The sequence below is a fragment of the Amblyomma mixtum genome, chromosome 9 (assembly GCF_055824585.1).
Source record: "Amblyomma mixtum isolate Tamu chromosome 9, ASM5582458v1, whole genome shotgun sequence".
Taxonomy (NCBI): Eukaryota; Metazoa; Arthropoda; class Arachnida; order Ixodida; family Ixodidae; genus Amblyomma; species Amblyomma mixtum.
Window position 1 is genome coordinate 52,201,538 of NC_143020.1, and position 26,614 is coordinate 52,228,151.

The 26,614-nt window shown below is 49.9% G+C and overlaps 1 protein-coding gene across 1 annotated transcript; it reads left to right on the forward strand.

Annotated features, from left to right (window-relative positions):
• The first annotated feature begins 3,399 nt into the window (after positions 1-3,399).
• LOC149328990 (phosphatidylinositol 4-kinase alpha-like) lies at positions 3,400-25,504 on the forward strand. Its single transcript, XM_089559158.1, has 14 exons — positions 3,400-3,510; positions 5,218-5,634; positions 6,864-7,286; positions 7,615-7,902; positions 8,858-9,059; positions 10,268-10,476; positions 11,128-11,238; positions 12,182-12,477; positions 14,704-15,607; positions 16,196-17,931; positions 19,553-20,123; positions 21,436-21,726; positions 23,968-24,279; positions 25,058-25,504. The coding sequence occupies exons 1-14, from the start codon at positions 3,400-3,402 to the stop codon at positions 25,502-25,504; spliced, it is 6,318 nt and encodes a 2,105-aa protein (XP_089415284.1).
• Positions 25,505-26,614: the final 1,110 nt, after the last annotated feature.

A 26,614-nucleotide genomic window follows, 5' to 3' on the forward strand; every position in this document is an offset into this window, starting at 1 on the left:
TCAGGTCGGCACCGACGATGCTGAGTGGTTGTCTCTAGCACTAGGCCCGAGAACGTAGGTGTAATGCCGGCTGCGGTGGCCGCGAAACAACGCGAAAGGTGCCCGTGTGCTGTGTGATGTGAAGAATCCCATGTGGTCTAAGTTTGGAGCCCTCCATTGCGGCATCTATTAATGCCCATATGCCCCTTCGGGACATTAACAGCACAATTTGCTTTTTTTTTTGCTCAAATGCGGCCTGAATAGCCATTCTGTTGAACAAACAAATTTATTACTACAAGTAGCCTCTCTGAGAGATGTGATTTCCTGTAGTCACTAGGTTACGCACAAAACACAGTGAATCACAACCTACTGGGCTACTTTCGTGTAATCAAGAGCCAAGACCGTGACTGCAATTGTGATGATCACTGCATTCGTTTATTTGGACGATACACTGAGCGAATCATCCTCTATCATCTAGGATGAGCACAGCTTGGCCTGTTTCTTTTTTTCTTGACACTGCTTTGTCATGACTGCATTGGTGTGCTTACAATGCTGCCTCATACGCATGCTGACGTAATAGTGGAGGAGCTGTGCGAGTACTTCTTCCTTGTGATCAGCACATGGGAATGTCATCGTGTATGTATCTATCACTGCGTCTATGGTGTCCCAGTACACCGTGTGGCAGTCTGCATAGTCAACAAAAAACCGCTCCGTATGCTTTAGAAGGTCAAATATGTTGACGTTAGGGTGGGTAAGACCCCCTCTGGTCTTCACATTTGTTAGAGCTGCTTCAGCAAAAGAATTATTTTTTACGGTGAAGGCTGACAAGCAAGCAGCGCAGCTGGTAACTCTTCGCATCTTTCTGCACAAAAAACCGGTGACATAATAAAGTATGCAGTCTGCAGTCTGTGCATATATCGACATGCGTCGATATATGCACACTCGGGTTGGATGTTGTGGTACATCTCGCCACCGGGGCCACCAGCGCATACGTGCAGGTTGTGAAACTTGTGAATCACACTCTCCAAGTCGCTTAGGCCGCATGGAACAACATCGCCGCTTATGGCGTTGACAGTTATAGGGTGACCATAAATGAAGGCACGCAGTGACAGCATTCCGCTGGATGAAACTGTAGCATCTAATGACTTCCTCAGGAAAGGTGCCTGGTCGCGTTTCTTCGCCAAAGCCACTTCTGTGAAGACTACAGCATCCACACCAAAGCTATCAACAACTTGTGTTGCCCACGAGGTTCCTGGAAGTTGAATGCTGGATACATAACTCGAGAGACATGAAAATGTGAGCGGTTCCTTTTCATCTTGGCCGCTGACAGACACTCCCTCGTGACTTTCCTCGACTAATCCGAGGCTGCTGCATGCTGCCAATGGTGCTTCAGTCTGGACGTGACACAATCCATCTGGACCACCCTGATGTGGACTCGTGCGGTTGTCCTGACGAAAAATGAGAGAAATTATATCAGTGGAAATGGATTTAAGGTATTGTTATAAAACATATGCTACTATCAAAAGCAGCCAAACCCAAAAAGCTACAGGCAAAAGTTTCGCGGACTGCTTCAAAACCTAAGGGCTTAATCATGCTGTATGTTAACAACAGCTAAATTATTTAATGTCCTGGGCTGGGCAGTTACTATTAACCTGTATTGCAAGCAACTGTATCTCGTTATCCAGGGGCACCTATAGGTATCTATGGCATGCCGGGAGGACGGATACGGTTAGCAGAAAGTTATGTACAGGGAACACTAAGCACCTAGAATATTAAGTACCCGGAGCAGTGCAGAAGAGAACAAACCTTAACGTCATGAACGCCAAGGAAGACGGAGGTGGCACTTGAGGAGGTGCCTCCAAGTTCCATGGTGGGAGAAGGGCACGTTCCTTGATCACTCCACTCACATGTCTGCAGTTTCTTCTGAGGGCTCGATGATGGATCGGTGCCTTTTTGTTTTTCACAGACCGTCCCAACGGGCAGTGCGACAGCGGCGGGAGCGGGCCGCTTGCTTGACTGATCGCCACACGTGGCCGTAGACTGTCGTTTTCTAGGAGGCTTTCTTGACCTTGTCGGTTTTGTCAGATATTTCGGACACCCGGGAAAAATACTGGGCACAGCATTCGCCGACAGCACCGGGATCTTCTTCGGTACATTTAAAAGTACCTTGCCATTGAACTCGGCATAGTACGATTTTGATATCATATGCTCGGGAAAGTGCTTCGCGCAGACGTGGTCGCTCGGTTGCAATATCCTATCTGCTCTGGGAATTGCCCGGCGCCAAAGTTCTAAGCGAGCAGGCTCCGACGGAGCTTTAAAAAGTGAAACTTGATCCGGACAACTCCGGTAGCCCGAACTGCAGTTGGGTACGAAGCACTTCTTACCCATAATTGCGTCTAGCAGACTTCTGGACCCGGCTGAAGTTGACAGGTGTGTCACAGCAACAAACAACAGATCACAGACACAATGCACATAGGCCGCGACGACCGTCCATGGCGTCGGCCCGCGCCACCACGTGCGTTTCCACAACTGTCAATCCGGCTTGTGCCAAACCGCGACACAAAAAGCTAGTTCTAGCAAAATTTGCTCGTCCACGATGGAAGCTGACGACGTGGAAGCTGAGATCGTGGTGTTCACAGCTTGTGATGCACTCTCTCAGCCCAAAACATCGACCAACGCAGCCTAAAAGGGCACCTAAAGCAGGGCACGCCGGAGAAGGGAATATACGGCTCTGGGCACGCCGCTTGCCGCACCGAAAGCGAGGGGCCTCTGCTCCGCAGCGCCCCCGCGCCGCTGCGGTCGGCGCATGTACTAGAGGGCGAACACAATCTGTGCGCGCTCTCCGCCGCGGCGGGCGGCCAGTGTCAACACCTAAATATATTCTTACACCGTGGTGCGGGCGTTAGAGTTTTTCCATTGCATCAAATTTGCGACTACCTTTACGATTGCAAAACAGCTACGGCAGACTCCCTCGCTAATTGTATCCCAAATTTTCAGAATTTAAAAACACTCGGAATTCTTATTTCGTTCAATTCAACGACCCTGTTTCCTACATTTTTTATATCTTCAATTAACCTTATTATAACACCGAGTGCATTCATTATCTTGCAGCCTCTTCTTTCTTTCGGCCCTCCTCACTGAACCTTGCCCAATCCTCCTTCGTTCGTATATGCCATGCCACTTACGAAACAGCAATAACAAAAAAAAACACATTTGGGACCGCGTTCCAGGCAGTGGACAACGAAGAAGATTTAGAAAGGCAGGTGCCACGTTCCAGGCACGTGACAAAGAAGAAGACTTGGAAGCGCGTGCCACGTTCGCTGCCCCGTTCGATTTCCGCAGAACAGCAGGCCGCGCGGAGCGTCCGTCCCCGGTCCTGTCCAGGACCCCGTGGCGGCCAAGGCCCCCGGAGGAACCACAATGGCAGCCCCCGCCATGCTGGCCCAGGAGCGAGAGCGCGCGGCGTTCCGCCACAGCCTCATGGAACTGTCCCGATGCCTGGCTCGCCTTCAGCCTACGCCTTGGCCCAAGGTGAGAGCCGCCGCGGTGGCTCAGTGGTTGCGGCACTCGGCTGCTGACTCGAAAGACGCGGGCTCGATCCCGGCCACGGCGGTCGAATTTCGATGGAGACGAAATGCTAAAGGCCCGTGTAATGTGCGATGTCAGTGCACGTTAAAGAACCCCAGGCGGTTGAACTTCCGGAGCCCTTCTCTACGGCGTCCTTCATAGCCTGAGTCGCTTAGGACGTTAAACCCTATAAACAAACAAAACCAAGGTGAGAGGGCGACGGTTTCGAGAGCGGTGGGTGAGACGACCGTGGTGGAATGGAAGTGCCACGATGCTCTAGCAGAGGCCAGTTGCGAGTACCTTGAAATTGTTTCAAGTCAGCCGCCGCGGTGGCTCAGTGGCTATGGCGCTCGGCTGCTGGCCCGAAAGACGTGGGTTCGATCCCGGCCGCGGCGGCTGAATTTCTTTGGAGGAGAAATTCGAGGTCCGTGTACTGTGCGATGTCAGTGCACGTTAAAGAACCCCAGGTGGTCGAAATTTCCGGAGCCCTCCACTACGGCGTCTCTCATAGCCTTGGTCGCTTTGGGATGTTAAACCCCATAAACCAACCAACCTGTTTCAAGTCATGACTTCTTCACACCGGCATGGTAACTGAGATCAAGCGGGAGCATAGTTTCCTGGATTCCGATTTTGACAAGTTACGCTTTCCGGGCCACACGCGTTGCAGTAACCATGATAAGCAGTTAACCGCAGTGCAGTTTGCAATGTGGTTATACGCTAGGGTTCACTAAACCATAGTTAAGCCTTGGGCATGACATTAGGCTTAGCCTTCGGCTAGCTTAGACGCCGTTGCCAGTTCTTTGCTAGCTACGCAGCGTATGTATACGTATCGTGCCATCGGTTGAAGCGAGCACTGTGTGCATCGGTGTCAGATGCAGCCGTGAGGGCCGAATAACGAACTGAAGTGCAACTCACTCATGATCGCTTTACCCAGCAGCCTGCAACGCATACAACTGGTATTGTACCATGTCAGTCGCCCTGGTATGTCATGGCCCTTGGTAGTGAGATTGTCGTCTTTGTGCGCAGTGCTTTAGCAGCAGGAAAGATACTTCCCGTTGATCTACCTACAGGGTAGCACAGCTGACGTGGGAACTTGTGCACGGCTCTGTATCGATGTAATGGAGTTAATTCCCGACAGGTACAGTTACGTGAGGGATTTCTAGTTGGTTAAACGGCATGGGCATCCAGTGGTCGTATGCAGCTCAAGACCGCAGCCACAAGTGTCCCTTGAAGGAAGCAATTCAGTCAATGGCGCTGATGTTTCGTGATGACACCGTGGTCAATCGCCTTGCTCCTGCTAGCTATCTGTCACGCCACGCTAGCAGGTGCGACACGATCAACCACGACAGCCTGACAATGGGTCGCCGCCATTCGCTCGATGGTCTCCTCAGAGGAACACGTAGTCGAGAACTTCCGTGTTGGTTTTCTGCCCGAATAGTTTCCGATATGAGCCTCAAACATGTGACCAAGGCAATGGGTGCTCCTGAAACTGGTGTTTTAGGCCACGTGGTCTAAGAGGTTCTGGGGTTGAGTGAAATAGGCGACGCAGGTGGCGTAAGAGGGGGGAGAGGATGATTTCTTGTTAGCACTTGCTTCTAAGAGCAGGCGTAAGGTTTGGTTGAGGGTGTTGACTCCCCGCCATTACCACCACACGTGCCCCTGTGCCCGCAGGTGGCCAAGGTGATGTCCGCCTGCCCCGCGGAGATGTCCCGCGGCGTGTACCGCATCGACCAGCGGGGCCAGGACGCCGTGATCGCACTCAGCGTGTACCTGATGGAGTCTGGCTTCCAGCACCGCGAGCGCATCGTGCCCTACCTGATGAAGCTGCTGCGCGGCCTGCTGAAGGCCAACTTCGCCGAGGAGGTCAAGTACGAGCCCGACGAGCGGATCCCAGTGCGCGAGCGATTCTGCTTCCTGCTGCACACTGTGCTCTCGGACGTGGCCTACCACTGCGAGGAGTTCAGCGAGGAGATCGGCAACTGCCAGACGGAGTTCCTCGGAGCCCTGGTGCGCATCTGCGCCAGCGCCCAAGCCGCCAGCACGGCGAGCCCCGAGCCCTCCAGTACCGCGGCCACTCTCAACGTCAAGGCGAGTTCCCGCGTCTTAGGCTTCTATAATGCAGTCTGCGGGTCTGAATGCGTGTGGGTACTGAGGAAACGCGGTCTTGCTTCTTCTAGATGAGCTACCAATGGGATTGAACGGGTTACGACAGGATAGGTGTGTTACGGTTTGTTTAATCGCTGTGTCCTTACGGCTACTTCCTATTTATGTGCTGTCGTCGTGCCTTGAACGGTTATTGTCATTAGCCGCATGCTCTAACGTAGTGTCTGTAGTCGTTGTCTCTACTTTATGGCGTTTAACGCCCCAAAGATACTCAAGTGATGAGACACACTGTAGTAGAGGGGTCCGTATAATTTCGACCTCCTGAACTTCTTTAACGTGCACTGACATCGCACGGTACACGGGCCTCTAGCATTTCGCCTCCATCGAAATGCGACCGTCGCGACCGGGATCGAACTCGCGTCTTTTGGGTCAGCATCTGAGCCTCATAACCACTGATGCCCAGCGGCAGCTTAGATTGTCCTTTAAACGTGTCGTCTTTGATTGTGAGAATATTAGCTTTCTTTGTTTAAACTAAAATTACTTCACCTTCACAGTGAAGGTATACTAAAATTACTTCAAAGCAGACAGTTTAAAGGGCTTGACTGATGGAACATGCATCATCGGTTCTCAAACATAATTCACGGCAGGGCACCATTCCTATACTACCCTGTCCCATAGACTCGGTCCTATACACTTTCTACCGTGTTGTCAGCGTAAACCTGAGCAGTCCAATCAGCACCAGCTAAGACTCTCTGCAATGCTGGCAGCTTCGAACAAAAGCTACCATGTAAGTCTACGGAGACCTGAGCGAGTTTATTGTTGTCCATCCCGCTTAAAAACTGTGCAAATTGGCGCGATACATAGTCGTGGACCATCTTCGTTTGGCGCCATGCCTTGTTCGCGCTGTTTTGAAGCAGAAAAGTTCCAGTGGACAGCACTTGCGAAGCAAATCCGCGCTTGTATAGGGGGATATTACGCGGCTGCGGCGGATAAGTGGCGGTCTTTGACTTGAATCACGGACCAGGAAAAATTTTTCTTCAGCAAAGTTGAGCAGTGCAGCTTTCCTCTGTGTAGCTGCATATTCAATGCAGGTCGATACCAGTGTTAAGTTACTCTACTAATTAAAACCTACCCCATTCTAGGAGACTCCTGTGTGCACATTATGCGAATTGCTCAGGTCTGACGCGGATATGCGGCTTCTCGATCTCCCCCAGGTCGGCCAGACAGTGGTCCCGCTCATAATCGGCACCTGCCGCGCGCTGGGCCGCGCCAGCCTCGAACCGCCCTTCCTCATCTGCCACATCTTCCCGGCTCCCGATAAGGTGGACTACATGGAGGAGGAGATGGGCGCCGAGAATTATCTCAAGCGGAAGAAGCAGGCCGAACTGTACAACCCGATCCTGGTGTCGCGCCGCGCCATGGTCGACTACTGGATGCCCAGGGCGTACCGCGGCTCTGCCCGAGAGCGCAGGGAGGCCCTGAGGCCCTACGAGAACATCACCACGCCCATCGCGTTCAAGGCGTCCTCATTCCTGTTCAGGACGTTCGGCTCATGCTTCAGCCAAATGCGGATCATCAGTGAGCGCCATGACATCGTGCGCAAGAGCCACATCAAGTTCTCGGCGAATAGGATTCAGGTGAGCGTTGTATTGACGCGTGTGCGACCAGTGGATACCAGCACTAGAACCAACAAATAGGACAATGCATGGCTCCTAAAGTAAAATCGGAGTATATTACAGCAAAATTTTTCAATAAAACCATTCCAGGATAGGTTTACTTCATATAGCTAAATGCGTGCGCTCAGGTTGTTAGTGTTAGTTCTTTTTTCTTAGCTTTATAGTGTTACATCTATTGCAGAGTGCTGAACTGAAACTTTTGCTTGTGCAGCTCATGAAGTCCATGCGGGGGCAACGGCATTAGCGGTTTTCCCAGTACATCTCCTTTTTTGTACTGGGCGTGTTCCAGGTAATCCTGGCATTTGCCGACCGAATCCTTTCGGACGAAATGATCGAGTACCTTGACCGGTGTGCCGCGGAAGCGTACGAGAGCGGTCAGATAGTCATCAACCCGTACCGCTCCTTCGGCGAAGTCCTCAAGCTGGTGTGGATCACGCTGCTCCAGGAGCTTCTGTGCTTCTACACGCTGGCCGAGAAGGAAGAGTGGAAGGTCAGCTCTCCCCTCTTCTACAGCCTCTCCAAGGACCTCCAGAAGTTGGCCAAGCACCTGTTCCTGGCAGGCCAGAAGGACATACAGGTGAGGGGCATAGCACCAGGCAGTTTCGCTAAATCATGTCGCTACATGTATTTGCACATTGCAGGTCTTAATGGCTGCCACCATTTAAAGCTAGTTACCGGCACTGTACAGGAGTGCAAGCTCAGATTGATGTCATGCCCACAACAGGACGCATGCAAAACTGCTCAGTGGAAGAGCTATGAACCCGACGTCATAACCATTATGTGCAGATACCTTCTAGGAGAATTGGTCCATGTTTCTTACTGAAGAGGTGTAACGGTAGAAGGTCGAAAATGAAGGGGCCCGCAAGAAGTTGGAAGATGCCTGTACTCCGTTCTAGTACTTGTAAATTTTATACGTACTCCTAAAGTACATATTTTAAACAACGTATAGCCAGCCACTTATCACGCTAGATTCGACTGCCTGGGGCAGCAGATTAGAAATCTGAAGAGGGAACGGCCATAGACTCGGCTGTTCTGCTTCGTGTGAAGCAAGCTCGACATGCCTCTTCCCGTTGACAGGAGGCAGCCGGAACGCTGTGCCAGCCACCGTATGGAAATATTCCCCAGACGTTACGCAACCTGACCACATTGCGATGTCAGTGCACGTTAAAGAAAATATCCGGAGGCCTTCACTACGGCGTCCCTCATAGCCTGAGTCGGTTTGGGACGTTAAACCTCAATAAACGAAACAAACGAAACATTTTTTTTCTTTCACAGGCAATAAGCTTTCATACGAGTGCATTCGGCACGCGTCGCGGTGTTTTGGCAACAATGATGACTGACCTCTACGGAAAAACTAAGGTATAGACGGGAGGGGGACAGAAGGGCTCTGGGGATATCGCAAACAAAAAACAGGAGCCATGACAGGCTATCTCCTGCTCATAAATCTTCTGCAGGCTGCGACAGTGACAGGCTATCGCCTGCCCATAAACCTTCTGCAGGCTAAGGTTCCGAATCTTCTTTCTTCTGCACAGGTGAAGGCGTACGACGCGAGCGAGCAAGAGCAGAAGGAGCTGCAGCACACGTGCGTGAACCGGTTCCGCGTGAGCGTCCAGACGGTGGCCACCTGCGTCGACATCCTCGTCTGGTCCGAAGGGGACGAGAGCGGCGCCGACCTGCTCTGCGGCAAGCTGGCCGAGAAGCTCATGACGCCGCACGGACTCAAGCTGGCGCTGGGTGCGAGCCATAGACTAGCTATCTGGTCGATGGTTCGCGGATGGTTGCAGCTAGCGCCACCTGATGTATAGCTTAACACTAATTATCACCAAAAGGGTTATCTGCGCTTTAGACGTAGGAACCCGCCCCCTTCCCTCCCTTTTACAGTACTTATCTACAATTGGCAATGTGATCGTAGACGATTTGAGAGAAGTTACGTGGTATGGTTTACAGAAGCCGTCCATATAGAAGTTCATTCACTGAACTAATATGTGTAATTCTATAGATGTTATGAGTTCGCTTGCTACTAGCACCCTTGCGGCTTTTTTAGGTAGCTTCCATCATAGATATTTAGATTAACCTGTTTGGTTACGTACCGATATTTAATTTGCCCTTTCCAGACTATTGTTATATTGTTTGCAAAGCTTTGTTTGATAATAAAGTTGAGTTACTGATCTGCTAAACGGATATTGGTGCCTTGCTCAGTCAGCAGCGTTCGAACTACACCACGCAGATATGCGAGAAAGCAATGAAATCGACTGTAAACAATACAAGCCAATAACCCCGCTACTGTCCAGACAGTTAAATTTAGGCAACAAGGCACTCTTTTGTGACTACATTTTGTACCAAATAAGCCTTCTTGCAACGGGGATAGCGTTTAACGCAGTTTATATTTTTTGAACAGCTGGGAAGGGCGTTTGTATTACGTTAGCTTCGATGCATACGTACTGCACTGCCTTCTGTGCCACCTTTCGAAGTGACATCTTGGCAAAGGTCCACTAGATTACTTATTACGGTCTTGCAATGGCAGAGAGTGAAAAGGAGGTTAACAGGTTTTCAAGCAAACCATAAGCAAGTCGAAGCTTATGAATGATGTTCGTTGCTGAAACACGCACAATGAGTCAACTTTAAAACTAACTGCAAGCTGGACGCCTTTCAGCAAAGAGCGGACAAGGACGGCCAAATTATGTTCCGCTTTCTGTGCGGGAAAGCGTACAATACACAGTGAATGAGTGCCGAAAGTGTCTGTGCATTGTATATTCGTACGGCGAGGTTGAAAATTCGTGATTTCTCTTAGAAATGCTAGACGTCTCCTTCACCTGCTTACAGTGAGGAATCAAACATAGATGAGCTGATTACGGTTTGCATCAACATGAACGCTTACAACCCTAGCACACAAGAAAAAAGGCAATCGTGATGGAAGCACGTATACAAAACTGGTTGTTCAGGTCACCTTCCGATCCTGATCGTCTGCTTGGATGGCATCCGGACACTGGGCGAGATGTTTCCCCTGATCGTTGACGTGTGCGTCCTGGCGGTGCGGGACTTCCTTAGCGGCCCGGCGCCCGTGCTGCTCAAGCTGTACCAGTGCATGGAAGAGCTGACCAGCGGAGACCACGCCGCCGTTAGGACCATCTGCCAGGCAGCGCTAAGACAAGTCAGTGCCTTTGGATAGAGGTCGCCTAGAAGTGTGCGTCCGCTTGCGACCATCATCATCATCACGCACAATCCTCTGTAGACACTCGTTCCATTCATCTGCAGTGTCCCTTTTTTCCCATAGAGCCGATTCTTTATAACGGGTCACTTCTTAACTGCTTTCCGCATAACATCCTGGTGCATTGAGGATGCTCCAAGCGAGATTATTAGGCAACAACGCAAGGCCTACCGGATAATGATTGCCCGCATCGGTCTTTTCTTAGTTTCGCTCGCTCGAGTGACGTTCACAAGTGGAGGGTTCAGCCGGCAGTTGCCAAGAGCGTGCAGCGCTTTAAACGATCCTTTCGCGCCAAAATGTGTAAGGCAAGTAGATCTAGACTAACTTTTTCAAGCAGTAACTGCAAGTGGTCTGCAGATAAGTAGTCTCACTGTGTGGCATCCTTTCATCAGACCCTCTTGTCACTCATTGAAGGGATGAACATGTCATAGCCCACCCATGTCCACTCGTAACACGAAGTAAGTAATGGCATTCATATGTACGATTCCGTAGGTCTTTTGAGGGCAGGGCTGCAGACCCTCCAAAAAAGCTGCATTGGAAAGAATTTCACTCTTAAGATTCGAATAAATCACAGCAATAATGCTTCTTTCGCAGGTTCGCGATGCGGCCATCGAGTGCCTCTGCGGCCTGCTCCGAGTGGGTATCGAGCGAGACCCCGAGATCGTGCAGGCCTACCTGGCATCCGCATCGAACAGACTGTTCCAGGTATGCAAAAGAGGGCATAGTCACATAATAAAACGCTGTCGCGGCGTCAAAAAATCGGATGGAATAATGTTTCGATGCAGGATAGCTTTAGCATAGTTCACGCTAATAGCGGACTACTTATTCCTGTGATATTAATCGAAATAGCGCTCGCTGAACGTATGTGCGTTCACGGAATATGGCAACTGCTTCTTTCTAAGCTGGTTAACAGAGTCGCGTGGCGGGGGCTATAGGGGCCATTAATATCCACAGAGGTTATGTCGATCAGTAAGGAATTCAGTCGGTCGCACAACCAGATGAAAACTAATAGCTCAGATGATAGTCATGTAGCCGATGATTGTTACCCGCCCACCACGTGACATATGGGCCACAGCGCATTACGCCACTATTGGGTACCTGGGAATGACGTCCTTACGCGCGGACAACACTATCTCCACCCAAGTCCCTATAGCTGACCTAGTAAAAAAGCTGTGACCTCCTGGTCTTAATTATTTGTTAATGCATAGCTACGGCGTTGGGCTACTGAGCACGCCCTTATAAAAATGGTCTATAGACAGTCTATAGACTTCTGTACACTCTATTGCCTTCTTATAGATACTTCTTTTTCTCTATTTATAGTCTGTAGAAAAAGTCTCCTAAATGTGTGTGGCTACAAATCTAGATTGTCTATGGCATTTGTATTGCCTATAAACTGTTCTCTAACATTTTTTGATAGAGAGTCTATAGACTTTACAGGCAAAAGTGTATGGAAATTCTATAAACAATCTAAAGATATCTTTATAAGGGCGAGCTCACGGACGCCCGATTTTGATGGCGGGAAAATTTACGATCCACGAGGATACGCTCATTGGCGGAAATTAATGCAGAGCTCTCCACTGCGGCCTGTCTCATCACGAGGGTGTAACTATGTCACCCGACAAAAGCCTATCTGTTGCTGTGTTGGCAGGCCGAGATCAGCGGCGGAGAGGGCGCCCTGATCGCCATCAACACGGTGATGGCTCTGGGCAAGCTGGCGGTGGCGCTGCGGAGCACGCCCAGGACGGAGAAGTCTGTGCTGCAGTTCTTCCAGCAGCGCTTCTGCAAGCCTCCGTCGACGCTGGACACGCTCATCGTGGACCAGATGGGCCGCATGCTGGTCGCCAAGGGGAACAGGGCCGTGCGCGACGAGATCATGAAGATGCTCACCATGGTCACCCTGGTGTCCAACTCGGTGCAGGCAAAGCTCGCCGACGCCGACACCAAGTGAGCGTGCAGACACACTGAGAGATCGAAAGGAGGGTGTTACTCCTTCACGAAATGTTCAGCTGCAGGCAATAAGGAAGACAACCCTCACTTCACGCAAAACAACGAAATTCATGAGCATCAGCTCTCCAGAATTAACACAGAACACAAAGAATACTCGCCATCAGTTCAAGGCCCACTGTAAGACGAAGGCATCCCCCGTTAGTGCCAAATACCTTCCAAAGCTCAGGATAACGGAGTGGATGCCAAAAGAAGGCAAGCGTAACAGGGGACGGCAGAGGGTCTGTCGGGCTAATGTGAATAGTAATGTTTATCAAGGTTTATTTCAATTTCAAAGTTTATTTCCCACATAACACTACAGATGGAGGAATCCTAGAAAAAAGCTGCCCTTGGGCAGCTTGACGAGTCTACAATCCTAATTATTGACAGGGAGGCAACACAAGAGTTTATACAATTTTAAAAAACAAGCACATCAAGGAAGGACCAGAGAATACACGAAACAGCAATATGTATACATAATGAAACTTAAACCATGTTATTCAAAAACAAATTATGTAGTTCACGACGTGAAAAAGAAAACAAATCGTGGTTAATGTGGATATACCTATTTAGAAGAGATGGAAGAGTGTACTGAAGGCATTCCCTACCAAGATTTACTCGAGGTGTTGGCACTGTGCATTCTTCGCCACGTCTTGTTGAATAGACTGATTCATTTTCCTTAGTTCTGCTAAATTTTTAAGATTTGGTACATTTTTCTTGATTTCTGTTTTAAAAGTAACACTGAGGCGATATTTATAAAGATTATGTGCTTTAATAACTCTGGAATGACAAAAGAAAGCTGCACTTGGATGTCGGAATGGTAAATTGTATGTATTTCTGAGATATCTTTTTTGCATTAAATGAATACGTTCAAGGTTGGTGAATGTTGTAGTGCCCCACACTAAGTGGCAATAGTTTAAATGCGAGTTGAATATTGAATTGTATACCAGCATCTTAGTTTTTGTGGGAAGTATGTATTTTAGACGGCCTATAAAACCAGTCATTTGAGCTATTTTTTTTTTTTCAAGATATAATTGACATGATAATCCCATGACATACTCGCAGAAAATATAAGCCAGCAGGGGAAATATTTTTGTCCGGTGATGGGCGTAATTAGGATGTTATCATATGCCATCGAAATCCACCAAAGAACCCCAGGTCGTCAAAATTTCTGGAGCCCTCCACTAAGGCGTCTCTCATAGCCTTAGTCGCTTTGGGACGTTAAACCCCATAAACCAACCAACCAGATCACATTGCAACCACAACCGTTCACCGGTCATCTCATAATGCTTAGGGAGTAATTGCTGCATAAATAATGGTGACTTGTTCCATTACAGACTATATGCGCACTTTAGTCATCGTGCTATTACCTGAGGCGTCAGTCGCTGCGGCTTGATCTGCTCTCGCCAGGAGTGGTTTCTCGCGTAATGCATTGCTTTTATGCTGGTTTATAACGCGAACCACGTGCTCAGGTGCTGCCCAGCTGCTCAGCGCATACGGGACGTTTCACATGCACTTCAAATGCAAGAATCCTGCATTGTGAAAAATGTTTTCCTGCTTTTTTAGTTTCGGACCTTTCTGTGAGGGTGTTTAATAACTTCCGGCAGTTGTGGCAAGTGAGATTAGGACGAAACTGTACTGGCTGTTATGCTGAAAAGTTCGCGTTGGAATCAACCGTTGGACAGCTTTCCAGCCTCGGAACTGTGTAATTCAGAGAAAAAATTGCAACAAGCCACACAATCGGCTTCTTGGCAGTGATTTATCTTGAAAATTTTGCGCGGGGAACCTCTGCTGGGGTCTTCTTTATTTACTGCATAGCTGAAATATATCCTATCGCCTTTTAAAAGTATAGATGGCATATTCCAGTAGGGCACGTAGCAGTCTCAGTATGCCCCCAGCCGCAGCACATTTCGAAGAAAGATCATCCGCAGCTCCACGACGAACTTCGCAACACATGCGTCGCCCATGTTCAAAAGTGTCGTTTGTCACGAACCTAACGGGCTCCACCGACAGCTTTCCGCGCTGAAGTCGAAAATCGCACTGTTTCCTGAGCAATGCAAGTTCCCATTCGCTATCGCGCTGATTTCTGCCGGTGGCCATTCAAGCTATCAATCTGTTTGCTCATCATTTCTTCTGAGCATGAGAGCATGACAAGTAACATTCTTATACGCCTTTCTCCCTTTTCAGATTCCCCGGCTACAAACACGTTGCTTTGCCCGTAATCAAAGTCCTCGTCAAAGTGGCCTCTGCAATTGAAGGAGCCGACGAACAGCTCGAGTTGCTCAGCACGCTCCTCGAGCTGTTCGTGCAGATTGGCCTCGACGGGTGCCGGTACTGCGAAAACCAGCTGGCTTTCAAGGACTCCGGCTGTGCGGCCAATATGGGCGTCCTGATACCCGTCATCTCCGCATTGGTCCAGCGCATGGACCCGGTCGTTGGTGCAAAACCTCGCTTGCACAAGCTCTTCTGGGACTTCTGGCTGTACGCCTCTCTGATGGGCTTCACCGTACTGTCGGGAGTGTGGCCCATTGACTGGTATTACGGCACGGCGGACATCGCCCTCAAGTCACCCATCCTGGTCTGCAAGGAACACCTGAGGCCGATCCTGCAGTTCAACAACCCTGTGCGCCATGAAGCAGCGGCCATCGTTGACCTGAACGACGTCAAGTTCCAGCTCCTCAAGGAGCTCAAGGGAGGCACTGAGATCAGTACCATACTGTACAAGATGAACTTCCAGCAAGCCACTTACCTCTTGTCGGTGAACGACTTGGAAGCGCTGAGGATCCAGAACTCAGTGGCGACGAAAACGCCGTACCAAACTATGATGCAATACCTGGAGTTTCCGCTCATCCAGAAGGACAAGGGAGGCATGTTCGTCTGCATGTCTGCGGTGGCTGACAAGGTGTTTGACATGTTCCTGGAAGTCATGACCGATAAGCCCAAGCACGAGGACCGCGAAGCTGAATTAGAGGACGCGTTTGTCTTTCTCCTGGTGAAGTTCGTTGACCCCGAGAAGCAGATTCGCCGCGTCGCTGACAAGTTCATCTCGAACTTCATTGACCGCTTCCCGCACCTGCTGTGGAGCCGCAAGGTATGACGCGGAGTTTAACGGTTTTATTCTTGTCAATAAATAGCAGCTTCAAGTAAGCATATATAGGCGCCTCATGGGAGCATGTGGCTAATGCAGAAAGCAGCTGTTTTGGCGTCGTACTCAAAGCTTACTTTATTACTTGTGGTGTGCTGCACAGCCAAAGATATTAAAACTGCAGCGATATGATCGTACATGTTCGCCGCTTAAAATGAAAATGTGTTTGGTTTACTCCTTCCTAAGAGTAAATTTAGTTTCTCACTCGGTACACGTTGGATAGTTATTGTAGATAAAATGAGGAAGTGTTCTAGCAGACACGCAGGCCTGAAGAATATAGTCAACAACCATCGTAAATACTTTAAAGCATTTGTTATTGTGCGCAAACGCCCCCTTGTGTATGAATCGGCTGTGTTGCTGTGAGAAACGTTCCCCATGCTTTACCCAGCACCACATGGAGGCTTTTTGCTAAGAAGAGCAACTCTTTGTGCAAGGTAGTGAAAATTATTTATTAAAAAAAATCATTAATCGGAAGTCTTCTGAATGATCGCGGAGGTATACTAAGGGACACTTAATTGCGGTTCTGGCGGGCAGGTCCTCTGGGCTATGCTCGACATCTTGCAGGCTCTGGCCTACTCTCTCGAGCTCGACCCGAACGAGACCGGCCAAGAGGTGATTGTGCCATTCACCCAGTACTCGGTCACCCTGACCGACACGATGGAAGGCCGAGAGACCATCGTTCGCGACTTGGCCGCGCACTGCCAAGGCATCGTACAAGAAGCCGTGAAGTGGGCACCCATAGCCACCCGCTCCCATCTCCAAGAGTACATGGTCACAAACTCGGAACTAGTCGAAGCCCTGACTCAGCACACAGGCGTCGGATTAGCCATTGAGAGCATCATGCTGTTTGCCGGCCTGAATGCCACCTCCTCACCGCAGTCGACGTCACTGCTGGAGCGGTGGCCAGCCTGTGTTAAAAAAGACTACTCCGAATTCGTATGTTCCATGGAGATTCGATGTCGGTACTCGGGCGAGGTCGCGGGCTTGCTCATGAGCTCGAAGAACACAGAGTACACCAGGAAGGAGCTCGCGGCCAAGCTTCTTAACCAGCTGCACACTAGCTGGAAGACCTGCAACAAGAAACTCCACAAGCGGTGCATCTTCCGGATCTGCGCTCTCCTGGTCAGTATGAAGAGCCTCGACCGGAAACTCCTGCGAGCGCTCTGCTGGTCACCCGTCGAGTATTTCTCGGAGGAGCCGACCAGGAACGCCATCTACTGCTGGCAGTGGTTTCTGGCTGCCAAGCCAGAAGAGGAGCTGCGCTTCCTTCACGAGATGTCGAACGCGTGGCTCGCCACCGTCGAGCGCGAGCTGGGGATCTTCTCCAAGGACCCCGTGCAGACAGACCCTTGTGCCGTAGGCGAGAAGAGCGACCTCAAGCCCAAGGCGCCTTACATCGGCCCTCACGAGGTCTGGGTGAACTTCATCGTCGAGAAAATCGAGTCAGCCAAGTTCAGCAGCCAGGCCGAGATCGAGATCTTCACCAACCTCATCTACCGCTCGTTCTCCCCCAACATCGGCGAGGAGAAGTTCAGCTGCCGGCACATAGCTGTCGTCGGCACCAGATTCAACCTACTGAGCAGCGCCATGTCTCTTCTGCAGAGCGACGCCGATTCTCTGAGTAGCCAGATGATCCGGAGTATCCTGCGGGAGCGCGTGTACTCGGCGAGCCTCGACTACTTCTGCGGCCCGCAGTTGTATCCGACCGAGCGGGGAGGCAAACTGCGAGAGAACATACTCATGATGGTAAAGTTCTGGATGGCCATGCACAACGACAAGAAGTTCCTCCGTCGTACCAGCTTCGGCAGGGACATGGTGGGCAACCAGCTGGCCAATCGCAGCCAGGGATCTTCAGCCGGCAGTTCGGCTCTCGAAAGCGGGGTCACACAAGCGGAGTCGTACCCGACGACACCAGCGGGGTGGCAGCAGCAGGGTTATAGCCGGCAGTCGACCGAGAGCTCCTCGACCACGAGGCAAAGCACGACGACAACTTCGAGGGAGATGCGTGAGACTCCGTTGGTGACGGACTCGGCGTACGCCAGGGAGTACCTGCGCAAGCGATCGCTGATCCTGGCGCTGCTCTCAGTGGAGATCGAGTTCCTGATAACGTGGTACAATCCACTATCTCTGGCCGATAAGGTTGTGCCCGGGGAAGAGATCATCAGCGCTTGGAGGAGCCAGCATATTACGGAAAGGGGCTGGATTGAAATGGCCCAGTGCGCCTGGAACCTCTCGCCAGTCTTGGCAGTCTACTTGCCATGCCGTTTTCGGTGAGCTATATGGAGAACAAACTATTTCCATAATATAAATCAACACATGAATGAACCATATGCTGTCACTGCCTATATAAGTCAATCTAAAGCAGAATCCCAGATTTTAAAACTTTTGTACGTTTCTGACAATTTTATTCACTCTGTCAAAGCATAAACACTGATACTGTTACTTTACTAGACCGTTATTTCTAACTTTTCTCATGTGATAACATCTGGACTATTAGAATCCATCTGTTTATGGGAAGCGATGTTTTATCCCTTGAATAGCCTATACAAAAAAGTACGCAGAATGCATGGTTTAATGCTCAGTCGTATTAGTGGAGCACTTATGCTACTCTCAAAGCTCTAAATTTGTGTAAGGTAAAGAGAACTCTTGCTTACCATTCAAAATCTTGTGATCTTCAGGACAGCTATAAGGGATCCGCCATACGAGTGGGAAGCAAACCATGCAGCCTGCTTACTGTCGAGATAAGAATGTACATCTCTCATTGCCTTTTTTTTCTAGCCTAATATGTTTTGCACTTTTTGCTCAACACAATGACTCGCACATTATAGGCTAGACAGAAGCAGGCATTACTGAATATCGTTAGGTTATGAATGGAAAATCTCTGACAAGTGGAATATCCGTGACCGAAGTTGACCCAGGATAGGTACCCCCTTTCGTAGGATGTAGTCTCTGTAGTAAGCGCTATCTTCCTCACGTCCACAATGGCAGAAAAGCTCAGAGTAAACAATAAAAATGCGTACAGGGCACTTGGTGACTTTCATCGGAAACATTCCCGAAAACACGCACACAAAGGCACAAGCTAAGCTCTTGGAAAAAATGCTACGCCTCCTTGGCCAGGGCCAGTGAAATCACAGCTTATATACTATAGTTCCTTAGTGCTGCTTTGGATAGTTAGGCTAAATGGGGATGAATTGAAAAAAAAATTCATTTGCAGTCAGCTCGCTTCCTGCTGTGTTCCTCTATTCGCGGCCTTGGTATGCTTCGCCTCCCTCTTTTAAGGCGAAAGCCTTTAATGCCTCATGCTGTCGTTTGCAATCCATGTCGGCAGCCGTGTCGGCAGCCGTGTCGACAGATATGTGAGACAGTTACTGCGTAATTTCCGTTCCTCAAATACAATTTCTAGTTTCTTCATTACGGCCCCCCTTTCTTCTTTCACTGCCACTTCCTCCCTTCCTGTACTGTGCGGTTAAGGTGTCCACCGAGATGACTGAGAATTAGAGCGCCATTTCCTTTCCTCAAAAAGCGTTGGGTTCAAAGGGCAAGGAAGGCATCGCGCCGAACGCATGGTGGCGTTCCGCGGACTCCCTGGCAGCGCTACAACACGCTGTCGCGTTCCACTCCTAAAGGCGAAGCTTAAGAGCCATTAATTAGCTGTCAATTAGTGATGAGTGATTAATCAGTAATTATTCATCAATTAGTAATTTGTCATTACTTCGTCATCAGTTATGTGTGACGTCATCTAGTGGTGACGTCACCAGTGCCACAGAGGCAGTCAAAGTAGTGCGGAAAACGCTTTCGCTTCTACGCACTTTAGACAGTCAAAGTGCCCCCTGAATTTTTTTTCAATCATTCTCAATCAACTCTCAAACGTTTTTTTTTTTTTTTTTTCAGGTCGTCCGACGCCTTGCGCGCTGAGGTCATCAGGTTGGTGCAGGCCAACCCCGATCTCGTGTGCCACATGCCCGAGGCCCTCCAGTACATGATCACCCCGGACTTCGTGCTCGAGGACAACCCGGACCTGTCCTACCTGCAGGCCTGGGCCCCCGTCTCCCCCGTCAAAGTGCTGGCCTTCTTCTCTCGCCTCTACTCGCCGCATCCGATCACCGCCCAGTATGCCATCAGGGTGCTGTCCTCGTGTCCCCCGGACGTGCTCATGTTCTACATACCGCAGCTGGCGCAAGCCGTACGCTACGACACCATGGGGTACATCCGGAACTTCATCATCACGTCGGCCAACATCAGCCAGCTGCTGACGCACCAGTTCATCTGGAACATGCGCACCAACATGTTCCGGGACGAAGATGGCCAGGAGAAGGACGCCGACCTGTTCGAGGTATTCAACTCGATGATTGACACCATGGTCGGCAACCTGACTGGCAAGGAGAAGCTATTCTACGAGTCCGAGTTTGACTTCTTCACAAAGATCACCGCCATTTCGGGAGTGCTACGACACTTCCCAAAGGTGGGTGGGTGGGTGGGGGGGGGGGGGAGGATTTGTCGCCTACGACTGGTGTACACCATTTCAGTTTAAACGTATGGTGACAATCGTTCTGGCTTATCAAGTAGTAAGCTTTGTGACGCGTTCGTTGGCACTAATGGGGTTTCGCAGTCTTGCTTGACTTCTCAAACATATAACCATGAGCAACAGCTACATAATTTCCGAATTAGCAATACGACGGTTTTAAGATGATCGAACTCCCTAAGCGAAGTTAAAATCGTCTAACCCATACATTTTTTCGCTGTCTGTGGAACACAGCTACCTACACAGTAGGCGAAAGCTCAGTATTTCTTTAATTATGCACGAATACATTGCATTGTCTAAAATTTACCATTAAAATTTCTCGACACGCTCCATTCAAATTCGTTGAGGACGGCCATATAAGTGCGTTTGCCGTTTGCGATCTACTGAGCGTTAACAAGTTCAAAATGGCGGTTGGCACCCATAGGCAATTTTAAAGTTAATTCACATGTTCACGTCACTAGAACCTAGTGTCACAGTAAAGCGACTTTTAAAGGGACACAAAGGAAAGTTTGAAGTTCTCTGTATTGATAGGTTACCGCGTTCTACATCAAAAAGGGGCCACTCTCGCCGAAAACGAAGTTTTTTTGTTTTTATTTATTCAATTTTTGTTTCGCAAGTACGCTTAATAAAATACGCTGCGGGGCTAGTCGGTGATGCAAGACATATAGGATAATAATAATTCAGCGCTACTTATTTCGAGCGCAAAGACATGCATGGCGGGTCAGCGCCCGTCTTACCATGTCCGTCTGTGTGTTCCTCTGAAATAAGCAGCGCTGTATTACTACTCTAGAAAGAGCTTCGCAAGTAAATTACGTCATCATCATCAGCCTCACTGTGCCCACTGCAGATCAAAGGCCTCTCCCATGTCTCTCCCCCAATTAACCCTGTCCTTTGCCAGCTGCAGCCACCATATCCCCGCAAACTTCTTAATCTCATCCGCCAACCTAACTTTCTGCCGCCCCCTGCTACGCTTGCCTTCTCTTGGAATCCACTCCGTTACCATTAAGGACCAGCGTCGAAACAAATTTAGGTACGCGGATTCCAGAGGCTAGACAATATAGCCATTAACTGCAGTGGCAGCCAATCCTGTTCGTTTTTGATGTCACGGTTTTCATTGAAGTGGCGGAATCATAAGTGATTAGAACAATCAGAACTTGTTCATAAGCTTGCGAGGCAGTACGCATTTGATCCCCCTATTTACAAGAAATCCCTGGCATTTCAAGGCAAAAGTTCTATTCATTCACTCGTGCAGGGCCCGGAGCGCAAGCGGGCGTGCCTCTGCGAGCTGTCCAAGATCAAGGTGGAGCAGGGCTCGTACCTGCCCTCCAGCCCGGAGGCCGTCATCGTGGACATCGACTACGCGTCCGGGGCTCCCATGCAGAGCGCGGCCAAGGCGCCCTTCCGAGCGAAGTTCAAGGTGCGCACTGTGGGCATCGAGAAGGTGCAAGAGATCGCCACAGCCGGCTACAAGGACCTGCGCGACGCCGGTTACTTCAGCTCCTCGGACCTGCGCAAGGAGCACTGGCAGGCCGCCATCTTCAAGGTCGGGGGCCGTTTTGTTCGCTCAGTTTGTTAGCGAAGAGATAAAAAAGGATGGGGAAGCGAGTAAGAAAACTAGACGCACACAAAAAATTATTGGGGTTAAACAATGGAATATTGCGTTTACAATTCAAGTTCGCGCACTTCAGTAGGGTTCGCACTGTCTTACGCACGTCCGCTCATATCGCTCTCGCACCACGCACTCTCGCTGTGCTTCCTGCCGCTGACGCTGACGACGCGCCGCCCTCGCGAAAAAACACACGTCACAAACACAAAAGGCGTCCTGACGGCGCCGGAAGAAAATGGAAGAGGATAGGCAGGCGATGCGGCATGCACTCCGGACCGACGAACGCAGCGAGCCATATTCACGTGAGCGCCACTGGAGGCAGGCGATGCGGTATGCACTCTGGACCGACCGGCGCACCGAGCCAGATTCACGTGAGCGCCACTTGAGTCGAAGAGACGACTGCCGCCTTCTGAACGGGAGTAGGCGCCGATGAGAAATTGCGTCGTACGATCGCTTACAAGTTGGGATTTGTAATGAAAACTTCAGCGCAAGAAAATTTCGCTTTCAAGTCCCGGTTTCAAAAGGAAGACTGTGCACGTTCATCAAAGGCCAGTTTAAGCGTTCAGCGGCTTTCGGCTATGTTCTTACGAAAGCAAGACTTGAAAACTCCTTGACAGCTCAGCACCCGCAGATGTACAGTCTTTGTCAAAAGTAACCAGGCTGCACGTTTTTTTCTTCTCAGTCGTATATTAAAGCCTCATGCCAGCCCTCAAGCTTTAAATCTCTATATGGTAAGAAAAACTCCTGTTCTCACCTCCAAAGAACTTTTCGATCTTTAGGGAAGCCGTGAAGGCTCTGTTATACTTATGAGAAGCAAACCATGCAACCAGGTTACTTTTGACAAAGGCTATACGTAGCTGGAATCGTGTGAAACAATTTCACCACTGTTTCGTGCGCATGCATGAAATTCAATGTTCTCGATCACTACGTGTCGTTGAAATGAAGTGAGCAAGGTTACAAGCATGCACACAGCCTGCCTTCTCTGCAGGCTGCCTTCAGTACGAAGGCGTTCGCACTAATGTCCACAACAATGTTCTTCTAATACACTGCGGCAGAAACGCGGCTACAATATATTACCGGTGTGAACATATCAGCTAGTTCTCGCATTCCTTTCCTTCATTGCTGCCTGCGCGGAAATAAACTGGTTGCGTACAGTTCAAAACATTTTCGCCATTTTTTTTGGAGGGGGGGGGGGGGGGTGCGTTGAGGGGGTGACAACAGTTCCTGAGCATTTTCTCTCCACAGTAACCAGATGCTAGAAAATCAATAGAATGTGGAAGAGGCACTCGCTGGAGCCCACACGGCCTGCAGGTCTTTCTGGCTGTTATTTGCGGACGCGTTGCATTCAGAAATTATGGTATTGCGCTACACATCTTTAACGCCCGCTGTAGATCCCTACGGTTTGTAAAGGTAGCAAGAATGAGCCCTCCCCCGCGACTGACACGATGAAAAAAAGTATTTCTGCGCCAATGCTTAGAACCTTTAGAAGAACAGGATAAATTCGTAGATTTCGAAGATAAGCTGTATTTTGTGTTGTAGGTACTTCTAGGTGCAGCTTCGTGGTCGGCAGCAAATAGGAGTTTGCAGAAGTTTCGTCTTCTTTTTACTAGATACCTTTGTCCTGCTTTCATATTATACTACATTCCGGTGTAGTTCTTGTAGTATTGGAGACTTCATTGCTGTGGAACGTTCGTTGCTTTCAAGCCTACGTTATTGCCATTTCCCACAATTCAACAACGTGGCAGTTCAATGCCTTGTGGGATGCAGGTGCACAGTAGTCTCCTTAGTCAATAAAAAATTGGCGGGGGCTTAGCTTTGGTTAAGTCTGGTAGGTTGTGAAAGCAGGTGTTTTATACTGCATATGCAGCGCCTCTAGCGGGAAGAGCGCGGCGCGCCGTGCCAAGCGGCCGCCGTTACCCGACGAGCCGAGTTGTTAGCCCGTCTCTCGCGCCTGGTATGACGTCACGCTGTGACGTCACTAGCCATGCTATGACGTCAATGGTCATTCTAAAGGTCAAACGTGCCAAGGGGCCGCCGCTACGCGAAAGGCCGTTCCTGGGAGAAGCATTGCTTTCGCAATAAAAGTTCGCTTTTTCCAAGTTATAGCCCCTTATCACCTTTACCGCACGATAATATCCTGAGGTTTCGAGCCCAGCTTTTCTCTTTATTCGCATGCAGGTAGGCGACGACGTGCGTCAGGACATGTTGGCGCTGCAGGTCATCTCGCTCTTCAAGAACGTCTTCTCCATCGCCGGCATCGACGTGTACCTCTTCCCGTACCGCGTGGTGGCCACCTCTCCTGGCTGCGGCGTCATCGAGTGCGTGCCGGACACCACGTCGCGCGACCAGCTGGGCCGCCAGACGGACATCGGCATGTACGAGTACTTCCTCCAGAAGTACGGCGACGAGACCACGCGTGCCTTCCAGGAGGCACGCAGCAACTTTGTCAAGAGCATGGCCGCCTACAGCGTCGCTATGTTCTTGCTCCAGGTGAGTGTTCATACCCTGGGTTTCATTGACTCCCGGCCATTCAAGCTGTGCAGGAGCGGACATTAGTGCATAGAGCACGCTATTTGGTTCTTAATGGAGTGAGGAGGCTCCAGGCAAAAGCCATCAAACATTGGGTCCATAAAAAAGGCGGCAGCGATGACTACCAGCCTATGCCATACTTGCGAATTTCCTTGTACAATTCGGCAAATATGATTACAAGTCCAATAGCGCATTCCATTCACTTCTATGGGCACCTGCACATCATTGAAGCAAATGACTCTCTCCATTGTTATGTTATTGCTGACAGCGGGAACGCTACAGTGCAGGAGAAGGAAAAGACAATGAATACAGGAGAGCTCTGCCTGGTTATTAGTCTAGCATGCTACTCCAGAACTTTACAGTGTGGGTCATTCCTAGGGGTATGTCACAAAGCTTTGGCCTCAGCTATACTCTTTGACGAGTGGTGCAAAAGTGTGTAGCACACTCTGGGACGGTGATCTGTAGCAGGGGGACGATAAATGTCAAAACACTCGCCTCTTGTGTAATGTAAGTGCACGTTCAAGAACCCTGTGTCGCCCAAGTTTACCCGCGGAGAATTCCACCACTGAACTTAAACACTCGATTGTGAGGGTGCCGAGACCGCAGGAGAAAAAGATGAGGAACGGGTCCGTGTTCGTGAATTTAACCTTTATAACACCGGCCCAACTTACGGCCTAATCGTACTTAAACACTTACCTTACCTGCATCACATAAGGTCTGTTCATTCTTTTACCACCAGGTGAAAGATCGCCACAACGGCAACCTCCTACTGGATGACGATGGCCACATCATCCACATCGACTTCGGCTTCCTCTTCGAGAGCTCACCCGGCGGCAACATCGGCTTCGAGCCGGACATCAAGCTCACCGAAGAGATGGTCATGATCATGGGCGGAAAGCAGGAGGCCGAGCCGTTTAAGTGGTTCACCGAGCTCTGCGTGCGCTGCTTCCTGGCCGTGCGACCATACCGCGAGGACGTGGTCACACTTGTCTCGCTGATGCTGGACACCGGACTTCCCTGCTTCCGCGGCCAGACGGTGCGACTCCTGAGGCTCAGGTTCGCGCCCACGGCCACGGAGCGGGAGGCCGCGGCCTTCATGATCAAGATCATCAATGACTCGTACCTCAACATCAGGACGAGGACGTACGACATGATCCAGTACTACCAGAACCAGATCCCGTACTGATCCCGTACGTGGACGCGACGCCCGACGCCGCAATGCGTTCTGGTGGTGTCTGGTACTGGGGGCGTCGTTGGAGGTCCTTCAAGATCAGGACCATAGGCCGGAATGAAAATTGCAGGCTGGGGACGTGCGCTTGTAATTTGCTGACATCGGTGACGTCATCCCACCGGGCTTCAAGCGCTCACGACTTTGCAATGTCGACATTGCCCAGGACTTGAGCGAGGCTTGTGCGAGGGCGTCCATTGGGGCAGTGCGAGCGGAACAATCTGGGGTTCCTCGCCGCAGGTCCATGAGACATGCCGCGCGGCCTGCGGCGATTTTTCGTTTAATAAGTATTGAATCCAATATTCTATAATTGAAACTACCGGAACTACGTCGTTCGTAAATTACAGAAATCACAAATATTTTAAGCTAGGAATAAAAGACTGACCTCCGTCGTTCATAAATTTCAAGCATAAAAACTCAGCGTCAAAGTGTGCCGGGGACAATGGCCATGTCTGAAGGCGTTAAGCAAGCAACCGCGGTTTTAAAAGTTCTCGCGCTTCTCTTGTCTGTGCGGTCTACTGAGAGCTCACCATACGGCATGCGATCTGCTGACAGCGTCGCCGGTGCTACGCTTATGAACAGTTCTCTTCCAAAGAGAGCCCATGAGACTGCGGTGCTCAGTCGTTAAAATGTATTCGTGATGTAATTAAATTCATCAAGTTATAACGAGTTACTGTGCCTACGTTTGAACTGTAGCCAGCTGTGATGCTGCATAGTGCCCACTTTTGATGTATGAAGTGCTGAAACAAAGAAAATGCTATTTAATCTGTGTGAAACGTTATCTGTGCAACCAATGTCCACCATCATCCTTGCGTGTTTCTGAACAGTCAGCGGTGCAGCACACCAACTATTCTATGCCACGTTGTGGAGCATAGAAAATGTTCCTAAGAAGTGCAAGCGCGCAATTAACAGCACATATTGTCGTTGCTTCTGTGCCGCAAGGAATTAGACCACTGCTTTAGAAGGCGTGAAATAGCAATTCGAATGCCACTTTTAAACACCTTGTCTTTTTTTTTTTCAGAGCTTATACCACGCAAAAACTTCATTTTCCCAGAGAGGTGTATCACC